This window comes from Diadema antillarum, unplaced genomic scaffold (genome assembly GCF_040938485.1).
Source record: "Diadema antillarum isolate AM-2024a unplaced genomic scaffold, OU_Dant_1.0 seq00001237_RagTag, whole genome shotgun sequence".
Taxonomy (NCBI): Eukaryota; Metazoa; Echinodermata; class Echinoidea; order Diadematoida; family Diadematidae; genus Diadema; species Diadema antillarum.
In genome coordinates, this window is record NW_027272024.1 from 224,993 (window position 1) to 250,967 (window position 25,975).

Here is a 25,975-nt window from a genome sequence, read left to right on the forward strand (position 1 = left end):
GCAAAATTCAACTAATCATCAGCACAATTATTGCACTGTACGTACTGCCAGTCTATACTCTTCACGATTCAACCATGTCGTTTGCGAGTTCAAAGAGTTCACTGAGATTTTTACCAAAGAGTGAAAAGTGACAGCATAGAATACACTATATAGTGCATGCTGGTAGGTTTCAGAGCCTCCTTAAGGTTCAAAAGTCTGCTCAAAAAGTAGTCTCTTGTCTGTTTATACACTGTACTGCTTGGGATGGTTTGGCCCAAGCAGCTCCACCTGGCTCAATTCCCAGGGTAACTGAGTTTCCCTCCGATACAAATTTCTTTCACAACAGCAAACATGATTGGTGGTAAGGTGTGTCACGACAGTTGGTTTGTTTGTATTTGCTGGCAATGATGTTCAGTGATAACTTCCGGGTTGGCAAAAACCTGCTTCTCTAATCCTGCAGCGGTTACAATGCAGCCGAGGTCCTAGAAGCTGCTGAGGCTCTGAAACCACTCCCATATACGGAAAATAGCACTCTCGATCGCTACTGTATTCCAAACAAAACCTGATGCAATCACTTGCGTACAACTTGTTGAACCATGTGACTGTCTTGGACTATCTTCCCTTTATCGGACTCGTTCTGGTAATACATGAATACACTAAGTTTCAAGAAAATACCTTTAGGCATTGCATAGATATGGGTAAATAGCGAAATTTTGAGGAACTGACCTGAGCATGTGCACCCAAAAGTTAATAGGCACAACTTCATCCACTCATGCATTCATATGCCAAGTTTCATTAAGACACTATGCTATCCACAAAATTGATTACGGATGGAAGGACGAACGGACAGACGGACAACCCGAAAACATTATGCCTCCAGCTACACTGGAGGTATAAAAATATAAAATGATCAAGCTTATATCAGGCTGTGGAGTATCTATACTCCATGCATATTATGCATTTATAGCACAAATCTCATGTTGTGTCCCTTCTATCAAAAGTGGAGAATAAAAGGATGGAAGAGACAGACTATGGAAATACAGAACAGGCTACAAGTACAGATCTATCAAGGCTTCGTTTATCTAAACTTGAGAGAGAGAATCACGTTTCAAAATGCGTTTAGAACGGTGTTTCCAAACGTGGTTTGAAACGCGATTCTTGGGGAGCCGCGTTTATCTAACCATCATACAATCGCGATTCCAGTGGTGTCACTGCGCAGCTGCTTTACGCCGTTTGACCTGGGAAGTAAAGGTCAACTGCATTCCACCAAACATGCCTCCTCAGTCACACACAAATAATGGGTAGAGAGCACAACAGGAAACAGCTGGGATTTGACCTTGAGATATAAACGCGTTTCAAAATGGCATTGCGTTTATCTACTCACAGAATGGCAATCGTGGTTTCAAACGTGTTTCAAAACGCCCTTTGAAAGGCGTTTCAAAACGGTGTCTCTAAATGCGTTTGAAAACACAGTTGCATTTATCTAACCCCTGAAAATGCCTCAAACGCGTTTAGGATCGTGATTCTGCCTCAGAAAGTTTTTAGATAAACACAGCCCTAGTCTCCTATGGCGTGAGTCTCACACCCCAGCAACCCCACTCACGTTCATCTGCCCAGCAATCATTTTCTCAGGCCTCCCAGGAAGTTGGCTAGAGGATACCTACATGGCTGTTACTTTTAAATTACAGCTATTTATCATTCTATAATCATCCAGAGGTCTCTATAAATAATTGTGTCATTTACTCAGTCATGTCAGTTATACACTCTACGAGTCAAGAATCAATCCCCCTTGAAGAAAATTTGGGTGGAAATGCTCAAAATGTTGTCTTTCAGATCCACTTTCCCATGTCAAAAACAGATGAGAATTATATAAGCAAAATGGCATTATGGGTGTTCACAAAATTACACAATTACCAATATCTGTAAGTATGGGAGGTAGGACAAGATAAGAAAGAGGTGAAGGAAGAAGATGTGACATGAATGAGGAGCAGAAACTCTAAAAGAGGACGATTTGGAGGGAGAGGGGGAGACAAGGAGAGGAAAAAATGAGGAAGAAAAGGAGTAGGAAGACAAGATGAAAAAGGAGGAAGAGGAGAGAAAGAAGAGATGGGAGAGGAGGAAGAGGATTATTGAGGAGGTTGAGGAGGGGAGGTGGAAGGGTGAGAAGGGGTAGAGGAGGTCAAGGAATGGGAGGACAAGGAGAGAGAGGGGAAAGAGGAAGAGGAGGTGGTGTAAGGGGAAAAACTTAAGAGTTTGTGAGAGCATTGTTCAGCTTTTAGTGGCCAGTTTCCATGGCCATCACTGTGCAGCTTGAAAAAGAACACAGTCCTGTCCCAGTATAGGGGGATTTACGCTTGTTTGGAAATTTTGTGATTTTTCTAAAATCTTGAAATTTGGGTGCAAGTTGCTAAGCAACTACACCCAAACACCCTCGAAACATCGCAAGAAAAATCACTAGCCGGAGTGTGATTTCTTAAAACTTTGTGAGGTTTGAGGCGAAGTTTAGCGAGTGTAAACCCAAATTACAGAAATATCGTGATTTCTCATCATGTGACTTTTGGTATTTCCGGATTGCACCGGGATTTTATGCGCGCTTTGGATCCCTCTTTGGAAAGAGTAAAGTACGTCGGCCCCTAAATTACGTCACGAGCATTTTTATTTCACAAATTTCGCGAGCGCCAACATTCGCAAAATTAAAATGCGCACGAAAGTTCTTTCCTACACAATATGCATTGGTTGCCGGTGGCAATTCACGAAAATTTCATGCTGCGAGAAAGGCCATCGGCTCCAATTCGCAAAATTTTCATGCCGCAAATATATCATGTTTTACAGTATCTGCATGCAAAAGGTGAAGGAAAGACTATTGGCTGGAAAGAATGTAAAGGGACATGACTCACTGACAAAGAGACTGAAACTATTACAAAGAATGCAAGCAATTAATTTGTCAGTTAAACTGTTAGTGAAGATTATAACAAACAGCATGACAAAATAAGCACATCTCCACATATCGCCACAAAAAAGTAAACAAAAAGTAGCTCAATAAAATTCAAGGATTTTCACAATAACAAGTTATGATAGTTATCTTAAGCTACTGAAATCCTTGCATCTGACTGGCTTAGAGCAAATTTGTCATAGAAATGTGGCAGTTGTTACTAAAAACAGGTTTTATGAAACGGGACCCAGATTAGGACTCATACCATGTTACAACTAGCCTTTTGCAAAGGCCTCGTGGCTGAGGAATGAGACTAACTCGCCACACCAAGCATTGTGAGAAACGGGTTAATGCGACACTGAGTATCACAACCACGAGGCTTTTTTAAACCTGACGTACGCCAGTATGAATTATTCATGTATTCATGAGTCAGACAGCAGTTGGTATGCTAATGATGGCTAATAATGTCAACACAGGTAACGCAGGCAACTACCGCAGGCCAGCGCAAGCTGGATACAAATGAGCAAGCCGCTGACATGCATACTTATGCATATTCATTAAATGCGACATCTTTGCGAGAACTGCGGTCGTTGATTCGCTACCTTTTTGGTAGCAGAATTGGCGAGAAACAAGACTCAAGATAAGAAATTTATGTCAGGTTTAAAAAGGCCTCTTTAGCTGCGCCACCCGACCTTGCATTTACTCATTCCCTTGCAGTTAGTATCATTTTCAGGCTGGAGGCCTTGTCAAAAGGCTTTGTTATAACAGACCTTACAACAACAATGGGACAATGTTCAGGGAACAAATTTCTTGTCTTGGGCAATAAACCCACAGGAGAGAGCAAGGATATCAGGGGAAAGCTCAATAGTCTAGTGGATATGATGCCCGTCTAGCAATAAGAAGGTCATTGGTTCAAGTCGAATGTATGTACGCCCATGATTTTTATCATGGGTACGACTAAAATGCAGAATAATCAGTGTTTCTTTATTTTGATGAAGGACAATTTGTCAATTCAGTTGCAATTGAAAAAACTTGGCACAAAATCATTAGTCCAAATGCAAACAAGACCCTCACTGAGACAGGCACAAGACTTTGCAACTCCCCAAATATTCCTCTAATGGCAAATTAAACATGCTGACAGACATATGAGGTTAGGGTGGAGATGGGCAGACATGTGTGGGGCAAGGGGTGATGGTCAAGGTGGAGTGGGTCTTACGTGTGGAGAGACAAGCTTCAGAGCCAGTTTCTGGTGTTGGATGCTGGTTGCCTCCATGCTGATCTGGACTGTCACATGATCAAATGCACGCAGCTTCACGTCTCCAACATTCTGACTTGGCTCCTGAAAGAGAACATCCATCAAATCCACGTTATTACATCTACTGTAGGATGACATCGCCACCTCAAAACCACTTTAGATGATTTCCCAAATAAGAATAAAGATAAAGGATAGAAACAAGGAAATAAATGACCTTAAATAAAAACCAAACTAAGAAAATTTATGCTTATAATGCTAAGGATGATGATAACTACTATATAATTACGATATCATCATTAATTGAAAGAATACAAAATTCACTTGTGATGATGGCAGACTAATGCTAAATACAGGGAAACTCGATATAACAAACATTACTATAACGAGATATTGGTTATTACAAGGAAACTTTCAAGGTCCCAAATTTCCTTCCACACAAGTCTATGTAAAACGCTACTCTTATAGCGAGATTGGCTGTTATGAAATAACTGCTATAACGAGATATTTTTTGTGATTTCCAAGCAAAGAAAAACATAGTTTATCAAACCCATTATAGCGAGGTAAAGCGAAATCTCATCAGGTAAAGCTTTTTACTTCGCCCCAGCGATCATGTTTGAAGATTGTAAAGCTCTATGCGACGCAAACTGTATGTGTCTTGTACACATGTACACACGCATTTTCTTTAGTGCACTCCACCTACAGATAACACCTTCAGTGTCTAGTCTAGTCTAGTCAGTCTAAGTTTCACTATGATGCACCTCCGTTCCAGTTTTGAAGAAATTGATCAAGAAATGTGCATGGCAAGGTGTACACACATACACACACACACAGACACATACACACAAAATATAACCTGGTGGTCACTTTTGACCCTGTAAAAGGTGGAACATTTGGGGAAGCATCACCAAAAATATAGCGGTTTAGATTGCTGCTAATATCTGTACAAAACTTGCACAAAATCTGCCAAGAAATGTGGCTAATACAGTGGACACAAGTAGACCCTATGAAATACACCTTTTTGTGGATAAGAATGGAACAAGCAAGGGCATTACCACCAAAAGTAATTGGCAGCTAGACATTTTAATGCTACACCTGAATTGCATATATTTTGTCAAGTCTACTTTCATTTTATACCCTGGCATGTGGTACTGGAGAACACTTTGGATTCAGCAGCGTTACGCTACAAGTGCATCACATTTTGTGTACATGCAAGACTGGCCATGTTTCTCAACAAATTTATTCAGTATTGCGCACACATCACAAGGTGTCAGTGGCGTAACACTTCTGAATCCAAAGTATCCTCTAGTACAAAAATACTTTGGGATACAATTACAAGATTATGATATACTCTCTAAATCATCTGAAAATTACTACACATTGTTTGGGCAGCTTGAGAGATCCCAATTCCTATTCAGAGGGGAAAGAAGGGCTGGGAAAATTGAGCGACAATTCCTACCTCATCATTGTACGTGAAGAGACTAGTCTTGACTCCATCCTCTATCTTTTGTACATAGAGTGTACCCTCCAAACCAAACTTAGGGATGAAGATCTGCAAGGCATTTTTCCTGACAGCTATCACGTACCCATCCTCGTCTACAACTCTGTCCTTGAAAAATATCTGGAGGGAAAGAGGGGAAGATGGATAAAAACAACATACTTTTCAAGGATTGTGTAGATGTACACTTAGTAAAAAACTAGAGATTGTAATTTGTCATCACTGACAAATTAAGGTGATCCGATCTTTTTTTTAATCAATGATTCGAGTCCTGATACTGCAAAGTCTCAGCTACAACATATTAAAATCTGAGAGAAATTCACCGAAGCATAAGTAAGATAGATCTCGATAAAGAGAGTCATGTCAATTTTCACATCTAAAAAATTCCCTCCCATAGAGATAACACGTCATAGCAAAGATAGAAAAAGAAGTACATATGACCTTTGACCCCACTTTGCACAGACAAGATGGCATCTGAGCAAAAAGTGGTTATTTTATGAAATGATTCCTGTAACATGGTCTTTACGTGTGCAAAATATGGGAAAGATAGGACATGTATTCACCAAGACACAGGATGAAACATCTATGACCTTTGACCCTAATTTACATACCCAAGATGGCGTCTGATCAAGTAGTTGTAATTTTATGAAATAATTTTCGTGACATGAACTAAACATGTGCAAAATATGAAGGTGATAGGGGCTTTTTTTCTTGAGTTATTGCAAAGAAAGTTGCAAAAAGAAAGAAATATTTCAATACATCGAAGATAAACTTTAATTTCAACCAAGTTTTTCCACGTGATCCCGACAACGTATGAAAGAACGAAGGGCACACTTACGATAGCCCTACATCTCAGCTACAACATATTAAAATCTTAGACAAATTCACCGAAGCATAAGTGAGCTAGTGCTCGATAAAGATAGTCATGTCAATTTTCATTTCCATAAAAATTGCACTCCCATAGAGATTACACGTAAACTGGTCAAATTTGACAAGGTTACCTTCAATCCATTTTTTCGAGGTGATGTCGTCATCAAATCAAAATTGTTTTATTACATTTATGAAAGAGCATTTCATAAGCTACAACATATTGAAATTTGGGTGAAAATTGGCAAAGGATTAGTGAGATACGCTCGAGTAAACTTGAAATTTGATGACGTCATTTTGAAAATTTACTTTTTTTACTTTATTAAGAAATTTGATATTTTTTAATCATTTTATCAGCATAGCCACCCCATGAAATGACATGTACAACTCATCACCTTTCAGAATATGTAAAGAAACTGGGGGGTCACCGTCCATCCTGACGAGTAAAATCCGATTTAAAATTGGCGGTTTTTTGGCATAGTTGCACTGTGTATCCCCATTGACGCACGCACGGAATTTTAAATTTGACGGGCCCGTATGACGTCATATTGAGTCGGATCGACTTGAAACTTGGTAGAAATATTCCTTGAAATTTCGGACATCCGATCCGTGTGAAAAAATTGAAAATTTCTATTTCATATTAGCTGTGCGTGCGTATATGTGCGCGCGCGTACGCGTCCGTCCAATTTTTTCAATTTTTCAAAAAATGCTCCAAATGGTCTGAAACGTGTGCAAAAAAAGTTTGAGCTGGATTTGAGCATACAAATATTTCAACGCGCGCGTACGCGCGCGTTTTGAGATAAAAATGAATTTTGAGAATATGAGTAGAATCCACTTGACTTGAAATATATGTGACGTAAATTTCATTGAAATATTCCATTCCATTAATGAGATATGCATGAAAATGTGTTTTCATATAATGACGTCATAGTGACGTCACGGTCGACTGATCACTATGATTTTACTTGCGCTGTCGTCTTTGCGACATGATACATATATGGTATAAGTCTGACATTGAGAGGCAATGCACTTTCTGAGCTAACCTCTGCACAACTTTTGAGGAGAAATAAAGAAGAAGAAGAAAAAGAAGAACAAAGAATCCGTACAGATACAGAAGGTGATCCGAGAGGATACTCGGATCACCTAAAAAAAAAGTAACACAAACATATCATATCAAGATCACATATTGTAAATCTAACAAGAGCTCATATTAGACGTTTTTGTTTATATATTCATATCGTATGCAGAGCTTACAGGGCGGAAGTTTTTTTTTCCATTTATTTATTATTATTATTATTATTTTTTTGACAACAGAAATGCTTGTCCTGGCTTTATCCAACATATATACACACCTGGAATATATACACAACTGGAATCCAAATGTTGAAATTCTATCTCTGGTAAAACTATTATGAAGTTTGGTTACCCCAGGGTTCTGTTGGAGGCCTGCTGCTTTTTTTCTCTGTATACATGTATGCAAACAATCGGTATTTCACAAACATTATCTTGGTTATCATTGTTATGCAGACGATATAAACTTTATCTGTTTTTTAAAGTTACTGTGTCTTCACTGTCATCCTCAATTGCAAAACTTGAAGCATGTTTGCAAGACCTGAAAGTCTGGCTTGCATCCAAAGGCCTTCACCTGAATGATGATAAATTTGAGTTTTTGTTATTGGGTTCAAAGCACATGCTAAGTAAGGTCGCTATCAATCATGTCATGTCCATATTGGTAGCACTTGTATTATTCCATCAAAACCAGCCTGCATTTTAGGTATTATATTTGATCAGGAAATATAATTTTGAAGTCATATTACTCAAGTGCAATGGAATGCTAGACATCAGTTGCATAATCTAAGTTTCATAACAAAATTTTTGTCTAAATCCGCAGCCGAGATTCTTATTCATGCTTTGATTTCTTCTTGGCTGGATTTTTCAAATTTGTTGTTTTGTAATCTTCCACAGAAAGATGTCACAAAACTTTAAGAGTTGCAAAATTGTGCTGCTTGGTTGTAACTTTTACTATAAAGTTTTCTCCATTATTTACATTGGCTGCCTGTAGAAAAAAAAAAGGATGATCTCGAAGATTGTGTTATTAGTACATCATTCAGCTCATTCTCTTTCCCCCATTTACCTCATGACTCTATTCAAAAATACATTGTACAAGACATGGATGGGGGGATCGTTCTTTCTCCGTTCTCAGACCAAAACTGTGGAATCAGTTACTGTAAAAGTGGATATTTTCGCATGACTAATTTTTCGCGCTTGGCCCGGTTAGAATAGTTTCGCGTGTTTTTAATTCCGCGGAATCAAGACATCACGCACAGGAACATATGACAAGCAAAAATATTCGCGTGCTTTTATTTTCGCACTAGTTTCTGGTTGCGCGAAATGCGCGAAAATTTCAACACCGCGAAAATTTCGACTTTTACAGTACCTTTTCAGTTACGGCAACTGTCATCTACAGAAACATTCAAATCCAAACTTAAAACATATGTGTTCCTCTCACACAAAATTAAAGGGGGGCGCACCCCTTCCCCCCATTTTTTCTTTTTATTTCTTTTGTGTTAACAAAATATAAAGAGGGGGCACGCACCCGGTGCACCCCCCTCTGGATCCACCACCGAGTTTCAACAAGCTCTGAACGAGCAATGGCTTACAGAGAAGCTGAAAGGTGAAATGCAAACTTTAATAAGAACAGTAGCAAATATACTGTGAAGTCAATCTCAGCATAATGAGTAAATTGGCACTCAATCTGAATTAAGGTATACTCCTGGAAGTTGCTCAAAGAAATGTGATCATTCATTTATCATCAAATAGGAGGCTCATCACTATCTTTTCTTTCTTCAATTCTTCCCCTTGAAAAATAAGTAAACAAGTCTTGGAACTGGCCAAAAGATAAGTGCACACAACATACACATCACTAGTATAAACTAGAGAGGGGCCGTCAAAGGCGGCAGACCCACGCCTAAGTACAAAGTCGGGGTAAACATAATGTGCATTCGGTCATCTACCAGAATTCGGCCACTTAATTGCCAGTGTGCTTTATCACCAGCCAGTGAGTTCTACCAAAGATCGTACACTGAAGTGTACGATCTTTGGTTCTACAGTCACATCACACGCAAATCACATCATTACACATACGGTATTAACACTCATTCACGTACAGGAAAGTCCTCAAGTCTCCTCCAAAAATCCATCGAAAATCCCAAATTCCACAGTCAAAAGTGCAGAATCGGAACTTTTCCAAGCGCGCGCGAATTAAGTCCAGTTTTAAGAGTATTGTCTACGCGACGGGTCGCGGAAAAAGCGCTAAAAATCGAGAAATACGCCGTTTTCTTGCGGGATATTTTGATTATAGCAAGCCGAGAGTGTGATGATATCAAAGGTCGTATGAGTGTACGATCTTTGATGGTACGACTGTATCCACAAAAGCGCAAAAGAAAAACAAAATTTACGTACCCCCTAGGCAATTACCCCTATGATTAGTGTCTACGGGAATTATTCAATGCAAGGGTTGAATGCAAATGTCTACTGCACCAGTATTCGGCCACCAACGAGCGCCGCAACGTCCCCGATGCAATTTTGCACCAACAGTGTAGAGCGCGATGCATTTTCAGCGGCCTTGCACACGCATTGACATTGAGCACGCATATCGTGCAGTGTGACTGCGACCGAGCAAATGCTCCTCCAACGAAAAAAACAATCAATGTTAATTTGAAAAATCATCAAAATACGGGCCAGTTTGTGATGACGGAGAACGAACTTTCATAAATCTAGAAGGACATAGTCCCTCAAATAGGCCTAAACATAAATTTCGGAATTCTTATGAACATTTGAGCAGCGAAGTCGGATCGTTTGGGAGTTTATGTTTTCGTATGGTAGCGGAAAATCGCAAAGTGAGAAACGGGAAATTTTCGGAGTGGTCACTATACCATGGGGTCAAAACTTCAAGGTCACACAGAATTTGCAAGGGTCAACCGATTATCACCAAAATCTAATCGATTCTTTCCTGCCATTATCCAAACATCCCCATAACATTTCGTGCAAATCCGTTTACCCGTTCTCTTGTTATCTTGTACACAAACAAACAAACAAACAAACAAAAAAACAAAAAAACAAACAAACAAACAAACAAACAAACAAACATACGGAACCCTTTACATAACCCCCTGCCGATTTTCATCGGCGTGGGTAAAAAGAAAAACAAAATTTACGTACCCCCTGGGCAATTACCCCCCTACGGCAATTATTCAATGCAAGGGTTGAATGCAAATATCTACTGCACCAGTATTCGGTCACCAACGAGCGCCGCAACGTCCGCGATGCAATTTTGCGCCAACAGGGTAGAGCGCGATGCATTTTCACCGGCCTTGAACACGCATTGACAATGAGTGCGCATATCGTGCAGTGTGACTGGGACCGAGCAAAATTATTTCATGATTGAGGAATGCTCCTCCAACAAACAAACAAAAAAAGAATCAATGTTAATTTGAAAAATCACCAAATACGGGACAGTTTGTGACGACCGAGAGCGAACCCCGAACTTTCATAAATCAAGAAGGACATAGTTCCTCAAATAAACGTAAATTTCGAAATTCTTACGAATGGTGTTGAGCAGCGAAGTTGGATCGTCTTACGAACAGAGTTGCATGCAGCGAAGTCGGATCGTTTGGGAGATACGCTTTTGTATATGGCGCGCCGATCGACCAACAACACTGTTTATCGGCGATAAACACTTTATCGAGCGATAAACTCTGTTTATCAAGATGAAGCTCTGTTTATCACACCTTTATCAACTGATAAACTGAATTTTTCTCGATAAACACCGTTTATCGGCGGTCGATAAACAGTGTTTATCACAAAAAACTCTGTTTATCGGTCGATCGATAAACATAGTTTTTCCTCGATAAACACTGTTTATCACTTGGTCGATAAACATAGTTTTTCTCGATAAACACTGTTTATCACTTGATAAACAGTGTTTTTTCGTTCAATAAACACTGTTTATCGCCGATAAACAGTGTTTTTTCAGTGTTTATCGCCGATAAACAGTGTTTTTCGGCGATGAACAGTTAATCGGCATTATTGATCAAATGGCGCGCCATATTTGTATGGTAGCGGAAAATCGCAAAGAAACGGAAAACGTTCGGAGTGGTCACTATACCATGGGGTCAAAACTTCAAGGTCACACAGAATTTGCAAGGGTCAACCGATTATCACCAAAATCTAATCGATTCTTTCCTGTCATTATCCAAACATTCCCTGAACATTTCGTGCAAATCTGTTTACCCGTTCTCTTGTTATCTTGTACACAAACAAACAAACAAACAAACAAACAAACAAACAAACAAACAAAAAAACAAAAAACAAACAAACAAACATACGGAACCCTTTACATAACCCCCTGCCGATTACATCGGCGTGGGTAACAAACACTCAGACACAGAAATATTCACATATGAAAACACAAATATATACTCACCTTGTAATAAATCTTTGTTTTTAATCCAAAACAAAGAGAATGTTTACTTAAAAGTCAAATAAATATCAGCGCTGATTCAGAACACTAACAGCAAATCGAGATGCTTTTTACAATCCACACTTCATCAAAACCATGGCAACTGCCATTCCACTCTGAAATTATCAAGCTGTAACCTCTACTGCCTATAGCCCCCCCCCCCCATATAACTTCTTTATTACCTCCGCCGAGGAAAGGAGGTTATGTTTTCATCAGCGTTGGTTGTTTGTTAGTTCGCCTGTTTCAGGCACAGCGATACGGTGCAATTGACTCACCAAAAGCATATGACCTCAAAGCCTCATTTGCATAAAGTAGACATCTTGTGTATGCAAAACTGCTGGGGAAGTGTTGCAGGACAATCGCAATATCTCATCTCAGAAGCCATAAAATGATTAAATCTATACAGGAAATTGAAGAAGAAACTATTCTCCAACTCACAATGTTAGTTATTTGGGGTTTTATTGAGGATAAACCTGTGAAAATAATGTCGAAACTTAGCTTCCAAAACAGAAAATTTGTTCTCAAAACAAGTGTTATTTTTTCACATTTTCCTTCATTGCTCCAAAATGAAACTTTGGTATATGACTAATATGGTAGTATATCCATACTGTGTTCCAAATATCTTTTCTGTATCATTTGGTGCACGGATGTGTCCAGAAAAAATTGAGATCACTGTCACTTGTGACCCACGTAAAATCCATAGTGTAAGCAGTACGCAGTCCGATGTATCGGTTTTCGTGCTGCATGAAACAGTTGAAGCACATTGCAGGGTTTCTCTCTTGCCAACTCACTACCCTGTGGACAGAAAACCGAACCCTGTCGCATTGCGCCAAACCTGACACCGCTGATTGGCTAGGCATGCACTGACCAGTAGAGAACGCATGCGCAGGAGGAGGATCTAGTTGTGTATGTCCAGTATTTTCTCTTAAATTCGGTTGTCTTTTTGCTCTTATTTTCACCTAACTACTAATTGCTCCAACACAAAACTTCACAGGTAGTGAGTCTGCTATATACAGACTAGCAATATGTTAATCAAATGCATATTCATGCAGGCACAGACTTATGTCCAGAAAAAAATCGTAACCCTTTCCCACGGTCGACTCAAGCAGAAAAACACACATATCTTGAAAGATACATCAGCACTTTCGCCCAAAAATCATATGAAGGATGATATATCCATATTAGATATATGTGTGAAGTTTCAAGGGATTTGGTAGTAAAATATGGGAGATACGAGGAGGTGAACTTTCGAGATTTTTTTGTCCTTCCCTCCGCACAGTGCTCGATGACTGTTACGAATTCAAAAGCTTTGGCCTCTTATCAGTGAGTTAATTGCACCGTATCGCCGGGGCTGGTTTATCTGTGTGCAAAATAACTCAAAAAGTTGTGAACAGATTTGGATGGAACTTACAGGAAAGGTTGAGAATGACACAAGTAACAGATTATATTTTGGTGGTGATCAAGGAATTTTTTTTTTTTTTTAATTCTATGCAGGATTTTCCATATTTTGGCAGGTAGGGTCAATGAACTTGGGAGTTCAAGCTGCGCATTTTTGAGGTTTTCATACGCACACTAAAGTGCATGCTCTAGTTCCAGCTGATTAGGGGGAGGTGCATCGCACAGCTGAGGACGTATGATGACATAACAAAAGACTCCTATATTCGGAAATCGGGTGATTTTCAGCATGCATACATATGGGTGGAAATCACTGATCTCTATGGATGAACAAAATCAGTGGTGGAAATGAGCTGTTTGGCAGAGGTCTAGGCTCTCAGAGTGCTTCTCTAGTTATTTGATGTATCACTGTCATATTTGGCACATGGCAGAGTAACTGAAGGCTCTACATGACCCAACATTTGAAATTTATCAAGGTGACCCATTGAGGGCGGTATTCACCAAAATATAAAGAAATAGATAGGAATATGCTAAAGTCATGGTTTTTCTTCATAACTTCTTTACCCCCCAGTATATATGTCTTATTTTAGACCAATCACTATCATATTTGCCACTGAGGAAAAGCATGTCAAACTTCACTGTTTGTTACGGTCAAAATTCCTCAAGGCCAACACATGGGGGCACTTTTCATTACAATACTGTATAAGCCATATATTTAGTGAGTCTAAATTTTCGTGAATCGGGACTACCTGACAATTTCCCGAGTGGTTGAATTTGTGATCGTTGAGTACAGTACTAAATAGAGAAGTGCATGCATGCATGTCACATTCATATCGGGATCATAGTCAATATTTTTGTGTGTTTTTAAATTTGAGAATAGCACCTGACTCGCAAAATTTGTGAAAGTAAAAATCTCATGAAATATTTGGCATATACAGTATAAGAACTGAATGAGATCTGTGATGTATTGTTTGGGATAGGTACTTATTATACAGGTATCACATTTCATGTTTCCATGATATTGGAATTTTGAGTTTGCAGATTCATAATATGATAAACAAATGATACTACAGACAAGACTTGTGTGACAGATTCAAAATGACACAAACTAAAATGGAAGTCTTTGGGAAAAAAAATCTATTGTTTGATGCCTATATCACATGCAAAATAAAAGAAATAATAATAAGACCATTACAGGGTTATTCAAAACTATATTTACTTCATATTTTGGTCCTTTAGCAAATTACAGCCAAGAAAACCCCATTTCATCCACTATTACAATGTATATCGTCGGCGGCCATCTCAACAGCCGTATATATTATGCAAATTTTGCGTAAGAATGACATTTTGAGATAATCACATTTGAAGTTTACCCATTTTTCAGTCATGACTGCTACACTTTTATCTCTGGCATTTCCAATTATTTTTGTAATACGTCAGACTTTTAATTCTTATTCTAATGTGTAATGTTTTTGTCAAAATGTATTGTTAGGAATTATGCGAGAAATCGCGAGAGAGCTACATATATGTTTTTTCGGTTTGCATAGACCGTTGCCATTTGCCATGTAGACAATAGTTTTGTTGACTGTACACACAGTTCTTGTGATCACCAAACCGCCATATATCACTAATATATACGCGCAAAGTCAATGTGCCTCATATACGATGGTTTGGTTGACTGTGCGCACTGTGTCTGTGGTCATCCAAAACATGGTATATTGGAGAGGATGCCATATCACTGTTTTTTAACATGCGTGCCTATGGGGAAATGAACAAAATGAAATGACAAGACTCTATAAAAGTGATAATTACACAAAAATTAGATCAAATCAGAAACTGAAAATTTCACAATATGCACAACGGAATGTCCACTACCGAAATGACTTGAAAATCTCACAATCAAAATTTTGACGGAAAATTGTGATATACGATGCTCCGGATGACTGCTAACGATGAACTTGAAATAGAAAAATATGCAAAATCTTACTTAATCGTTGTCAGTTCATGGTTGCCATGGCAACCAGCAATATCAGACATAGCTAAATTATATATCAAAATGTTTGCCATAAATTTTAGGAAATGTCACTAAATTTTGTTGAAATTGGGTAAAGAGCATAGGAGTAGCAAATGAAAATATGGCAGGAGGCACAGTGTGCCTCCTTGGGCTTTACAGAATCACATCGGTTTAGCTTACCATACATAATATAGCATCCTCTACATCAAGACTATTCATAAGAGAGGACTTGTGGTGATGGTAGACAGACACTAAATTCAAGTGATGAAAACAGCATGTTTGCTTTGCAGAAAATAAATTGTACATGTATTCTAATCACATATATTGTGTGTCTGGTGTATGTAAAACATGTCACTCATATCCCTAGCTCAGACTGACTGTGGTCAAGTTTCTTCTCTCTATTTAGACTGCTGTATGATTACCATCATCATTCCACAAAGCTAACATATGTCATATGACTTCAACATCTGGCTGTGGATATGCAAGCACACTAGTTTAGCTTGAGCTGTTAAAGATATTGTAATGTATAGTGGATATACAAGCATACTATTTAGCTTGAGCTATTAAAGCTCTGAAAGATTTGATACTTTCTTCTCTTCAATCACTCCAGCCGCACCTCTGGAGATGATATTGTCAAAGTAGAAATTTTCGCGGTGTTGAAATTTTCACGCTTTTCGCACAACCAGAAACTAGAGCGAAAATAAAAGCATGCAAATATTTTTGCTTGCCATATGTTCCAGTAGTTGATGTCTCGATTCCGCAGAATTAAAAACACGCAAAACTCTTCTTACCCGGCTGAGCGCAAAAAATTAGTCACGTGAAAATATCCACTTTTACAGTTCAGGATAATGAGATGGAAATAGATTAGGGAAAGAGATCACAAAGCTCAGCTGCACTTTGTGTTAAACACCACACACACTGGAGGTCAAATTATTGGGTCAGTAGACCTTGGGGTGGGGTGGGTCATAATAGAAGCAGAGGGTGGGACATAGCTTTTCAGAACTAAAAAGGCCTAGTCTTATTATGCAGCATCCTGACAGATGAGCTCTGCTACTTCAACAAGGTCAAGGCACACACACACACACACACACACACACACACACACACACACACACACACAAGAAATTTATGGGAGTGATTGCTCTTTCCTTTGCTTTGACAATGACTAAACTGGGAAGCTTTAAGGATTAAATAAAATAAAAAATTCTTTATCTAGTTTTTTAAAGGGTCTAGTGGTAGAGTCTGACATGAGCGTCTGGGCTGAAATCACAGTCAGGTGACCAAACCCTGCCAGTGACCTTGGCCCAGCAGAGAACTAACAAAACAAGAAATAAAGGCCAAGAGACAAGTATCCCAGGACATGTTTAGAAGACTCACAAGCTAGGTTTTTATTCCAGGTCTCATAGATTGATTATGTATTGAGCAAAGCGATGTGTTATAAAAACTCAGCCCTGCCTCACAGCCTGGGCCCTGTTGCCTAGAAAAAAGAAGAAGTTATGCTTGAAAAGTCATGAACTTAATCTGGGAAACATAATCAGTGTGAAAGCGCCAGCAAAACCTACAATTTTAATAATCTGATGTAATTGCATGTTTGACAATGTAGGATTATGCCAAATGTTTGCTCGTACAGTGCAGCCACTAAAATAACTTTTCCCCATAGGCCTACATTCCATATGACATCGCTCAAAATATTTGGCAATGTCATTTATGCACTTGTCAATGTAATGACGCACCCCATTCCCCCCAGACATGGGTGCGTCATGGTCATTTTTGACCGACCATACATGGTTTTTGATGCACACCTCGGTCACTTTTTTGACGGACATCCTTGGTACATTTGATGCACATCCGTAAATACTAAAACGATTTTTGCATACGTTTTATTCACGCAATTTCATTTTCTTTTGGTTCGTAAACATAAATTGTAAAAGTTTCGGAAGTTTTCCTTACCCTGTAAGTACCATCATTCACTGTAAATCACTCTGCCACAACGATATTCTGTATGTATTCTGTACATGCAATCCATACATGACTTGTGTGCAGATGCGCTGTGTGTGCGCGGCCATTGCTAGCTCGGTTGAATGCAACACATGGACGATGTAGTTTATGTTCGATGAGGAATCATCGTGTCTTTTACAAGCAGAAAACAATCGACTGTTGATCATAAAATATACTAAACTAGCAATCAGAGCAACTTCACCATTCAGAGATCATTCAATTTCTTTGAAATCGCGCAATTTTGTCGAGCGTGAACCCACAAGAACCTCTCTACTTTTAGATTGTCGTCATGCTCTCACCAACTCTACATAAACATGTGGCTCCGAGCTGGTGGCTCCAGCCAGGAGCTACCTCCCTGCGCTCTAGCTCAGCACAAGCATGCATGGCTTTGTCCCTACGAGTAGATGTCACTCACATCGTATAAGCATGATAAGATTTTTTATTTTCTCGGGACATTTGACTGATCTTTTAATTTTTAGTCAAGATAGAAGGGATGTAGTAATCATTTCCATAGCTAGGTGAACATTGTGGTGCACAGCTAGTCTGTTTGATGTTTTTCTTTCATGCCAAAATAAAGACTTTTAAAAAAAATAGTACCGATAATGTTTGCATTCATTCAAAGGGGTTTGGTTCGATTACTCTAACCGCCTGTTCCCACCTGTACCCCACCCCCAATTTACACGTGTGCGCAAATTCCTTTGCCCTGTGGTTTTGTCTGTCTCATGGGTGTCAAGTTTCCCTTCACATTGTTTTTCATGTCATTGTTCAATTCCACTGTCCACATTTTGCTTCGATAATCACCTCACAAGAGACAAGCGTAGTCATATTTGCTGCTAGTTGTTTGTTGTTTGTTTTGTTGTTTTTTATCACTCTTGGGATCAGGACCATGGTGGGGAAAGGGGAAAGAGTAGGGTGAGCCGAGTACGAGTGAGAGTGGACAGGGAGAGGGCAATCGAACGATGGAATCCTCTGCTCACGATTTGTCTCTTAAAACATAAATTGTCAACCTTTTTTTCATAGTTATGATGGGTGTTTTGTTGGGTGTGTTAATGTGTTGATTTTTTTGCCATAAAAAGAAGGAATAAATATCGTAGAATGTCGACCAAAAAGGAAATGTGTTCACCAACATTGCGTGTACATTTGACCAAGTATCAAAAAGAAAATAACTCCCCCCCCCCCCAAAAAAAAAGGATTTGTTCTCCGTTATTTGGTTGTTCAATATGATTATTTTCTTTCTTCAGGTCTAGCACTCACCCGAGTATCGCAAGTTCATCCTTCACGCAGTCACTAATCTAAATTATTCACAGCTCTACCAAAATTTGACAAGGCATTCTCAAGTAGCATATGAAAATGTACAATAAGGGCCCAAATTTTTTAAGAATCCTTAATTTGGGGGGATTGGGGCCCCCAGGGGCCCTCTGGGTGGGGCATGGTGCACATTTTGATAAACTGAGATCCTAACACCCTAGGGATGCTACCTGCCAAGTTTGATGAAAATCGATCGTGAGGTTTTCAGGAAGAAGATGAAAATGTACAATACAGGCCCCCATTTGGACCTCCCCACCCTTGCCCCCAAGAGGGGCACCCCTGGATCTGCTATGAACAAACTTGAAACTACAGTCATTAATGTACTCACTAATATTATCTTAGCTCTATCACTTCTGATTCTAGAGAAGATTTTTAAAGATTCCTTCATTTTGGGAGGTTTGGGCCCCTTGGGGCCCTCCAGGTTGGATATGGTGCCCATTTGAACAGATTGAGATCCTATGCCCCTAGGGATACTACCTGCCAAGTTTAGGTGAAAATGGGTCATGGGGTTCTCAAGAAGCAGATGACAATGTACAATTTAGGCCCCATTAGAACCCCTCCCCACCCCCCCTCCCCTGGGTCCCAAGGGGGGCACCCTGACTCTGCCATGAACAAACTTGAAACTACAGTCATCAATGTACTAACTCATAGTGTTAACCAAGCTCTATCACTTCTGGTTCTAGAGAAGAAGATTTTTTAAAGATTTGTTAATTTTGGGGGGTTTGGGCCCCCCCCCCCCCTTGGGGCCCCCTGGGTGGGACATGGTGCCCATTTTAACAAATTGAGTTTCTAACCCCCTAGGGATGCTACCTGCCAAGTTTGGCGACAATCGGTCTCGGGGTTTTCAAGGAGAAGATGAAAATGTTAAAAGTTTACGCACGACAGACGAAGAACGATCGCAATAACTCACTTGAGCCTTTGGCTCAGGTGAGCTAAAAATGCAAGAATGTTTGTGATTCCACGGATGCGTTTATTTCATTGTCGGATGAGCAAACCTTCGGAGTATCGAGCCTTGTTTTATTCACAGATAACTTTTGGAATAACACACTTTATACTCAAAGCAAGACAATAAGTTTAATTCTGATTGATAGTTTGACATCGTTTATTTCTTAGTTGGGAAGCAAGAGATAATTCAGAAAAGAAACAGACGGAATGTGAAATATTTAAAGCTACTAAATGAGATTAAATCTTAGTGTGTTTGTTGGTTTGTTTGTTGTTTGTTTGTTTGTTTGTTATTGGGAGAAGGGTTATTTTCATAGTACCCACGTAAGGTTCACTGATGCAAAAATGATATTCCAAAACACGTAAATTCCCTACACATTATAGATGTTCGTATATAAGTAGTGTGAAAATGAATGATAATGATTCATAATCCGAAAGAGCACGAATGTAGTGATTGCGTTTATCCGGACGTGAAATCAAGTTGGTTAGTCTGGAAACAGATTACAAAACTTATCATTATGATGATGATGATTATTACTATTATTGTCAGGAACCTGTTACTATTTGATTAACGAGCATTTGTTTGTTTGTTTTTCCGTTGTCGGATTAGCAAACCTTCGGAGTGCCAACCCTTGTTTTGTTTTCGGATAAACGAACTTTCAGAACAACGAAATTTCAGAGTAGCAAACTGTAATTATTTTATTTGGGCATTGGGGATAATTCAGAAAAGAAATATAGACGGTGGGAAAATCCTAAGTCAAGAAATATGTTGGATTCTTAGTTTGACAATGTTTATTTTCGTAGTGTTCATTATTCCAAAAAAAAAAATACACGGTTCGCCATTCCGATGGGTCTTATTCCATATACGAAACACGCATATTCCACATGCCTACATGTTTTTTTTTATTTGAAAATGTAATTATGGTTCCTCAATCTGATTTATGGCATTATTCTGAAAGTTCGTCAATCTGAAACGAATTACGTGGCACACAACTAATTGGGCCTACTTATTTCGTTTTCGGATAAACAAACATTCAGATTACCAAATCTTCTTTTGTTTTTGAGTGAAAAACCCTTCGAAAGAAAATCTTTTTTTTTCCAATTTACGAAACTTCGGAATCGCGAATCTTCGGAATCGTGAAACTTCTTTTTTCCCTTTTTTGAATAAACGAACGTTCAGAGTATCAAACAGTACTTAACATGTTTTTTCTCAGTCTGTGTCCATATAGAAGGGAGTGATTTTTTGAAAGGCAAGAAATAAGTTAAATTTATGTTTTTACATCGTTTCCTCTTTTTTATCGGGAGTGAGTGGCAGGGCCGGCGGAACCGGGGGCTCGGCCCTCACTTTTTTTTTACACCCGTAGGCCTACATAGTGGGCTTTTGAAAACGTGGCACCAGATATGTGATAGGCTACTTCAGAAGGAGGTACATAGATGGGAGGTATTATTTAGTTCAAGAACGAGATTTATTTCTTAGTTTCGTTAATGTCTTGTGTGCACGGTATTTATCATTCCCTAAAGAATTAAAAAAGGGTTCATATTCTGATAATTGTTATTTCGAATTTGAAAAAAGCAAAATCCCTGTGCCAATGTTTTTCTTCCGAAAATGTCATTTGCAGCATTCATATTCTGAAAAAAAAAAAGGTTTCGTTAATCTGAAAACGAATTGTAATTCATTTTCAGATTAACTTTATTATTTCTTTATTGGCTTAACGAACCTTCAGAATAAAGAACTTTCAAAGAAACAAACAGTAGTAAACAATTTTTTTATCTTTCTTCAATCGAGCGATGGGCGGACAATTCAGAATCCAGAAGTAGCTAAAACAGGAAAATAAGTTATACTTTTCTTATTTCTTTTATTGGTGAGTACAGATAATTCTGATAAGAAATGGAAAAAAAAGAAATAGCCTTAATTGAGGCCAGATAAATGAAAGAAATAAAGAATCATAACGTTTGTAAGCCTGGCTGGGTCTTCATCCTGGGGCTTCGACTTGAGCAAACATTCTTTCCCAGTTCATCCCCCAGGCCCCAGACTGTTTATGACCTCCGAGAATGCGTCGGTACGCGCGGTTTCTTTCGTTGAATATGGTAGTCTCTTCCTTATACCTACCCCTCCCCCTTCCCCAAGTCTGGCACCTTGCCATAGTGGGATTTTTCTTTTTTCTTGGTAAAGTTGGTGTTAACAATACTGTACTCTTGACTGCGCATTGCATTAGGGACGTGTTTTTCATTTCTATCTGAATTACGTAGAGTCTACTGTGTTCTACGTACACATGGAGCACGCTGCTCACAGCGAGTCACGCACCACACTCGACTTACCTGCTACTGCAGGTACGCTACGGAATTCCCGCGAGCAGAAAATGAATTTTTTTCGAGTCAGCTGCTATTCGCGAAATTAAAAACACGTGAAAATATTGACTCTAATGCCGATATGAATGTGACGTACGCATATACATTTCTCCGTTCAGTACAGGACTCCACGATCGCGACTTTTACCACTCGCGAAATCGTCGGGAAGTCCCGATTCGCAAAAATTTAGACTCGCGAAATATATGGCGTATACAGTATATCAATTGGGTAAATTTGTTGGTAGAATCTCCACTAGATATCAGCATCCCATCTGATATGAGTGCATATGATATCATTGTTATTTCCAGCAAACAAACTTATCTCAGTCAAACTTAGTCTGCACTGTCTACTACACCTCAGGCTATGATTCCTCCATAATATGAAGGCTATGCCCCTCTGAATGTCTAGACATTGGATGTTTCTTCCTTGTAAGCAAGCCATCACTGTAAAGGACATGAAACTAATTGAGTACTGATAACCCAAAGCAAAAGCTGAACCAAAACTTGGCATAGCTCCTTGCATGAAAATGCACATTGAAAGGCAGTCTGGAGTCTATCCTCTACAATAATATAGAAGTGCCTAGATTGGACTATGCTCGCAGCAAATGAAACAAATCTTACACTTCCCATGTTTGTTATTTGATCTGGAAGCATTCTCAAGTTCAAACCCAAAATCGGAGACTGAAACCCACATCCTTATTATCACGCACTGTATGCAGACACAATCACAGAGTCAACATGACCAAGACATGTAGCAGTCTTTGTGCTCCATGATGTCATGAGAACCATGGACCTCAAGATCAAACAAGATATAAGAGTGCATAAATCTTAATCACACTACTTACGTTCAGACGACAAGCCTTAACCTCGAAGTTAAGCTTGTAGTTAGGGACCGTGAAGATGCACTCGTAGTTAGCTAACCTCAAGGTTAGCTCGATTTTAAGAGCCACAAGAAATCTTATGGTTAGCGCTATAACGACGAGCCACGGGGGGTCCCCACTCTAGTTAAGCACAATGTGGACACAAAAATCAACGCACTCAAAGGGGCAGGAATTTAACCTCAAGGTTTCGTGACCTCGAGGTTAAGATTCGTCCGTGTGGACGCACATCGAAGTTAGGGGGCAAAGGCTTAACCTCGAGGTTAGGGCTTGTCGTCTGAACGTAACTACTGTCTTTTTTTTTCACCCACGCCGATAAAAATCACCAGGGGGTTATGTAAAGGGTTCAATATGTATGTATGTTTGTTTGTTTGTTTGTTTGTTTGTGTACAATATAACAAGAGAACGGGTGAACACATTTGCACCAAATGTTCAAGGAATGTTTGGATAGTGACAGGAAAGAATCAATTAGATTTTGGTGATAATCAGTTGACCCCTGCAAATTCTGTGCGACCTTGTAGTTTTGACCCCATGGGGTGACCACTCCGAACATTTTCCTGTTTCTTACTGACCACTTTAATAATAATAATTTTTTTTTTTTTTTTAAAGGACAAGTTCACCTTCTTAAACATAAGGATTGAGAAAATGCAACAATATTAGTAGAACACATCAGTGAAAGTTTGAGGAAAATTGGACAATCGATGCAAAAGTTATGAATTTTTTAAATTTTTGTGTTGGAACCGCTGGATGAGGAGACTACTACAGCTTGTGAGTCATATGCGTACAACAGTATAAAGAAAATATAAAAGAAAATTCAACATATTTTCACTTTTTTCGCATAATAAAAGAACAATTGACTTGCCTCTTTCTAAAGGCAGGGGGAATAATATTGCCCATAACATTTATCGGTAACGAGTCAGGGGAATGTGTACTTTTTTCAAAAGATGGAATTTTGTGAAATTCTCTTTATATTTTCCTTGTATTGTTGTACGCATGTGACATCTAAGTTATTCATACACTGCAGTAGTCTTCTCATCCAGCGGGTACTGCAAAAAAAACTTCAAAAATTCATAACTTTTGAACGGATTGTCTGATTTTCCTCAAACTTTCAATGATGTGTTCTACTAATATTGCTACATTCTCTCAATCCTTATGTTTATGAAGGTGAACTTGTCCTTTAAATAATAGTAGCTACAGGTCCACCTTTCAGTGCTCATGGCGATTCAAAAAATGGAAAAAAAAAATAGATATATACATGTTCAAACATGACAACAGAGAAGAAAATGGCAAACAACAGACAAACACATACCAGAATGCAATTGTTCCGAACATTATACATTGCAGTTATAGTCCTCAGTGTGAGAGGAACAGAGAGGATGTTTTAAGTTTGAATTTAAATGTTTCTGTAGATGACAGCTGCCTTGGGTAACAGATTCTGCAATTTTGGGCCTATAACGGAGAAAGCATGATCACCTTTGTCTTACTTTGGTTTTTTGTTTTTATATCTCAGCCATTTCAAAACTAATTTTTACAAATAAAAATATTAAAAAAATCCTCTCAGAAATGTATGCTCTTTAATATTTAGTGGAAAAGTGAGCAAAGAAAATGGGATTCCATCGGGATTCGAACCCGAGACCTCCGGATTGCTAGACCGGTGCTCTACCGACTGAGCTATAGAAAGCCCTAGTGCAGTGTTCGTCCCAGAAACCCTTAATTCTCAATGCTCGGGTGGTCAGAAGCTATAGCAGTGTGTTTGTGTGTGACACACACGCACACACTTGAACCTGGCATAAACCCGAAGGATAATTCAACTTGGGGATAAATGCGAGGGATCACCGAAGTGATGCAGCTTTTTGAGTTTGTAACAAATAAAGACAGAATAAACTGACCAGAAAGAATATAAATTATTAGTGGAAAAGTGAGCAAAGAAAATGGGATTCCATCGGGATTCGAACCCGAGACCTCCGGATTGCTAGACCGGTTTCATACATGGTTTCTAATCATCTCTCAAAAACTTAAAATCTTAATCCCCCCATGTCAATCCCTAAAATGTTATAATTTCACTATAGTTGTCCATGTTTTCAAAATGGCTCAAAGTATTGTCATGAAAATTGGTGTTATACAAATAGAGACTACAGTACGCGCGATAGAAAACGCCCGACGAAAGTGCATCCAAATTTCGTCCCAACGCTTTTAGCATTGTTGATTTCGCCGGGGACGTTTTCAACGCTTTTTGCGTCCAGACTTCATGGACGGATTTTGGACGAATTCAAGGAATTCAACGAAATCCCCGAACGCTTTTCCGAAGCTGTGGACGCTTTCAACACTTTCAACGCTTTCAACCCTTTGTACACGCGATCACACACACAGCTACAGTGTATACAAAGTTAGCTCTCATCACGAATCGCTAGCTCTTCTTTCGTCGAAGTTGTCTAGGTTTCCCGTCCATTTCTCTCATTTTCTCTCTTTTGCTTTCGTATCATTGTATCCCTTTCTTTTCAGAGTACAATCATACTTCTGAGAGTGTTTTTTCTCATTTTTATTAAGTGATTACCCTGTTTGCCACAATTTGGGGTGAGTTTTTGTTCGAGTGTTTGTTGAGTTTTTCGATTGAACCATGTATCGATTATCTTCGTGTGTGCGAGAACATCGTACCCACTCGTTTGTTTCCGTGTAAGTATTTTTACCGTAAAGTGTCTTCATCGTTCGTCTTCACGCATCGGGTTTTCACCCTAGTTTTCCTCATCGTAGTTTTCCACATCCATTTTTTTTTTTCCAGTGCAAGACACTCTGTGTATTTTCTGCTACGGTAAAATGCCATCGTCGATAGTTTTTGTGTATTCATCGTAGTTTTCCACCTCCATTTCATTTTTGTGTGCAAGATGTGTAGCTAGGTCTGCGATGTCTGTATCGTTTACAGATGTGTTTTGTGAGAGTATTAACCACGATGATTTTGAGGATTTTGAGGGTTTCGCAGTGGATGAGATTGACGGGAATGATAATGATAATGATTCTACTATCTAGTGGTGTTGATATAAGAGCT

At 39.0% G+C, this 25,975-nt stretch overlaps 1 protein-coding gene across 1 annotated transcript in view; it reads right to left on the bottom strand.

Moving 5' to 3' along the window:
* LOC139745158 (exosome complex exonuclease RRP44-like) overlaps positions 1 to 25,975 on the bottom strand; it is a 219,209-nt gene that overhangs the window by 49,093 nt on the left and 144,141 nt on the right. The window contains exons 21-22 of the mRNA XM_071655572.1: positions 5,623 to 5,784; positions 4,128 to 4,250 (exon numbers count right to left, since the gene is read on the bottom strand). Of these exons, the coding sequence (XP_071511673.1) occupies positions 4,128 to 4,250; positions 5,623 to 5,784 (285 nt within the window). The remainder of the gene's footprint in view (positions 1 to 4,127; positions 4,251 to 5,622; positions 5,785 to 25,975) is intronic.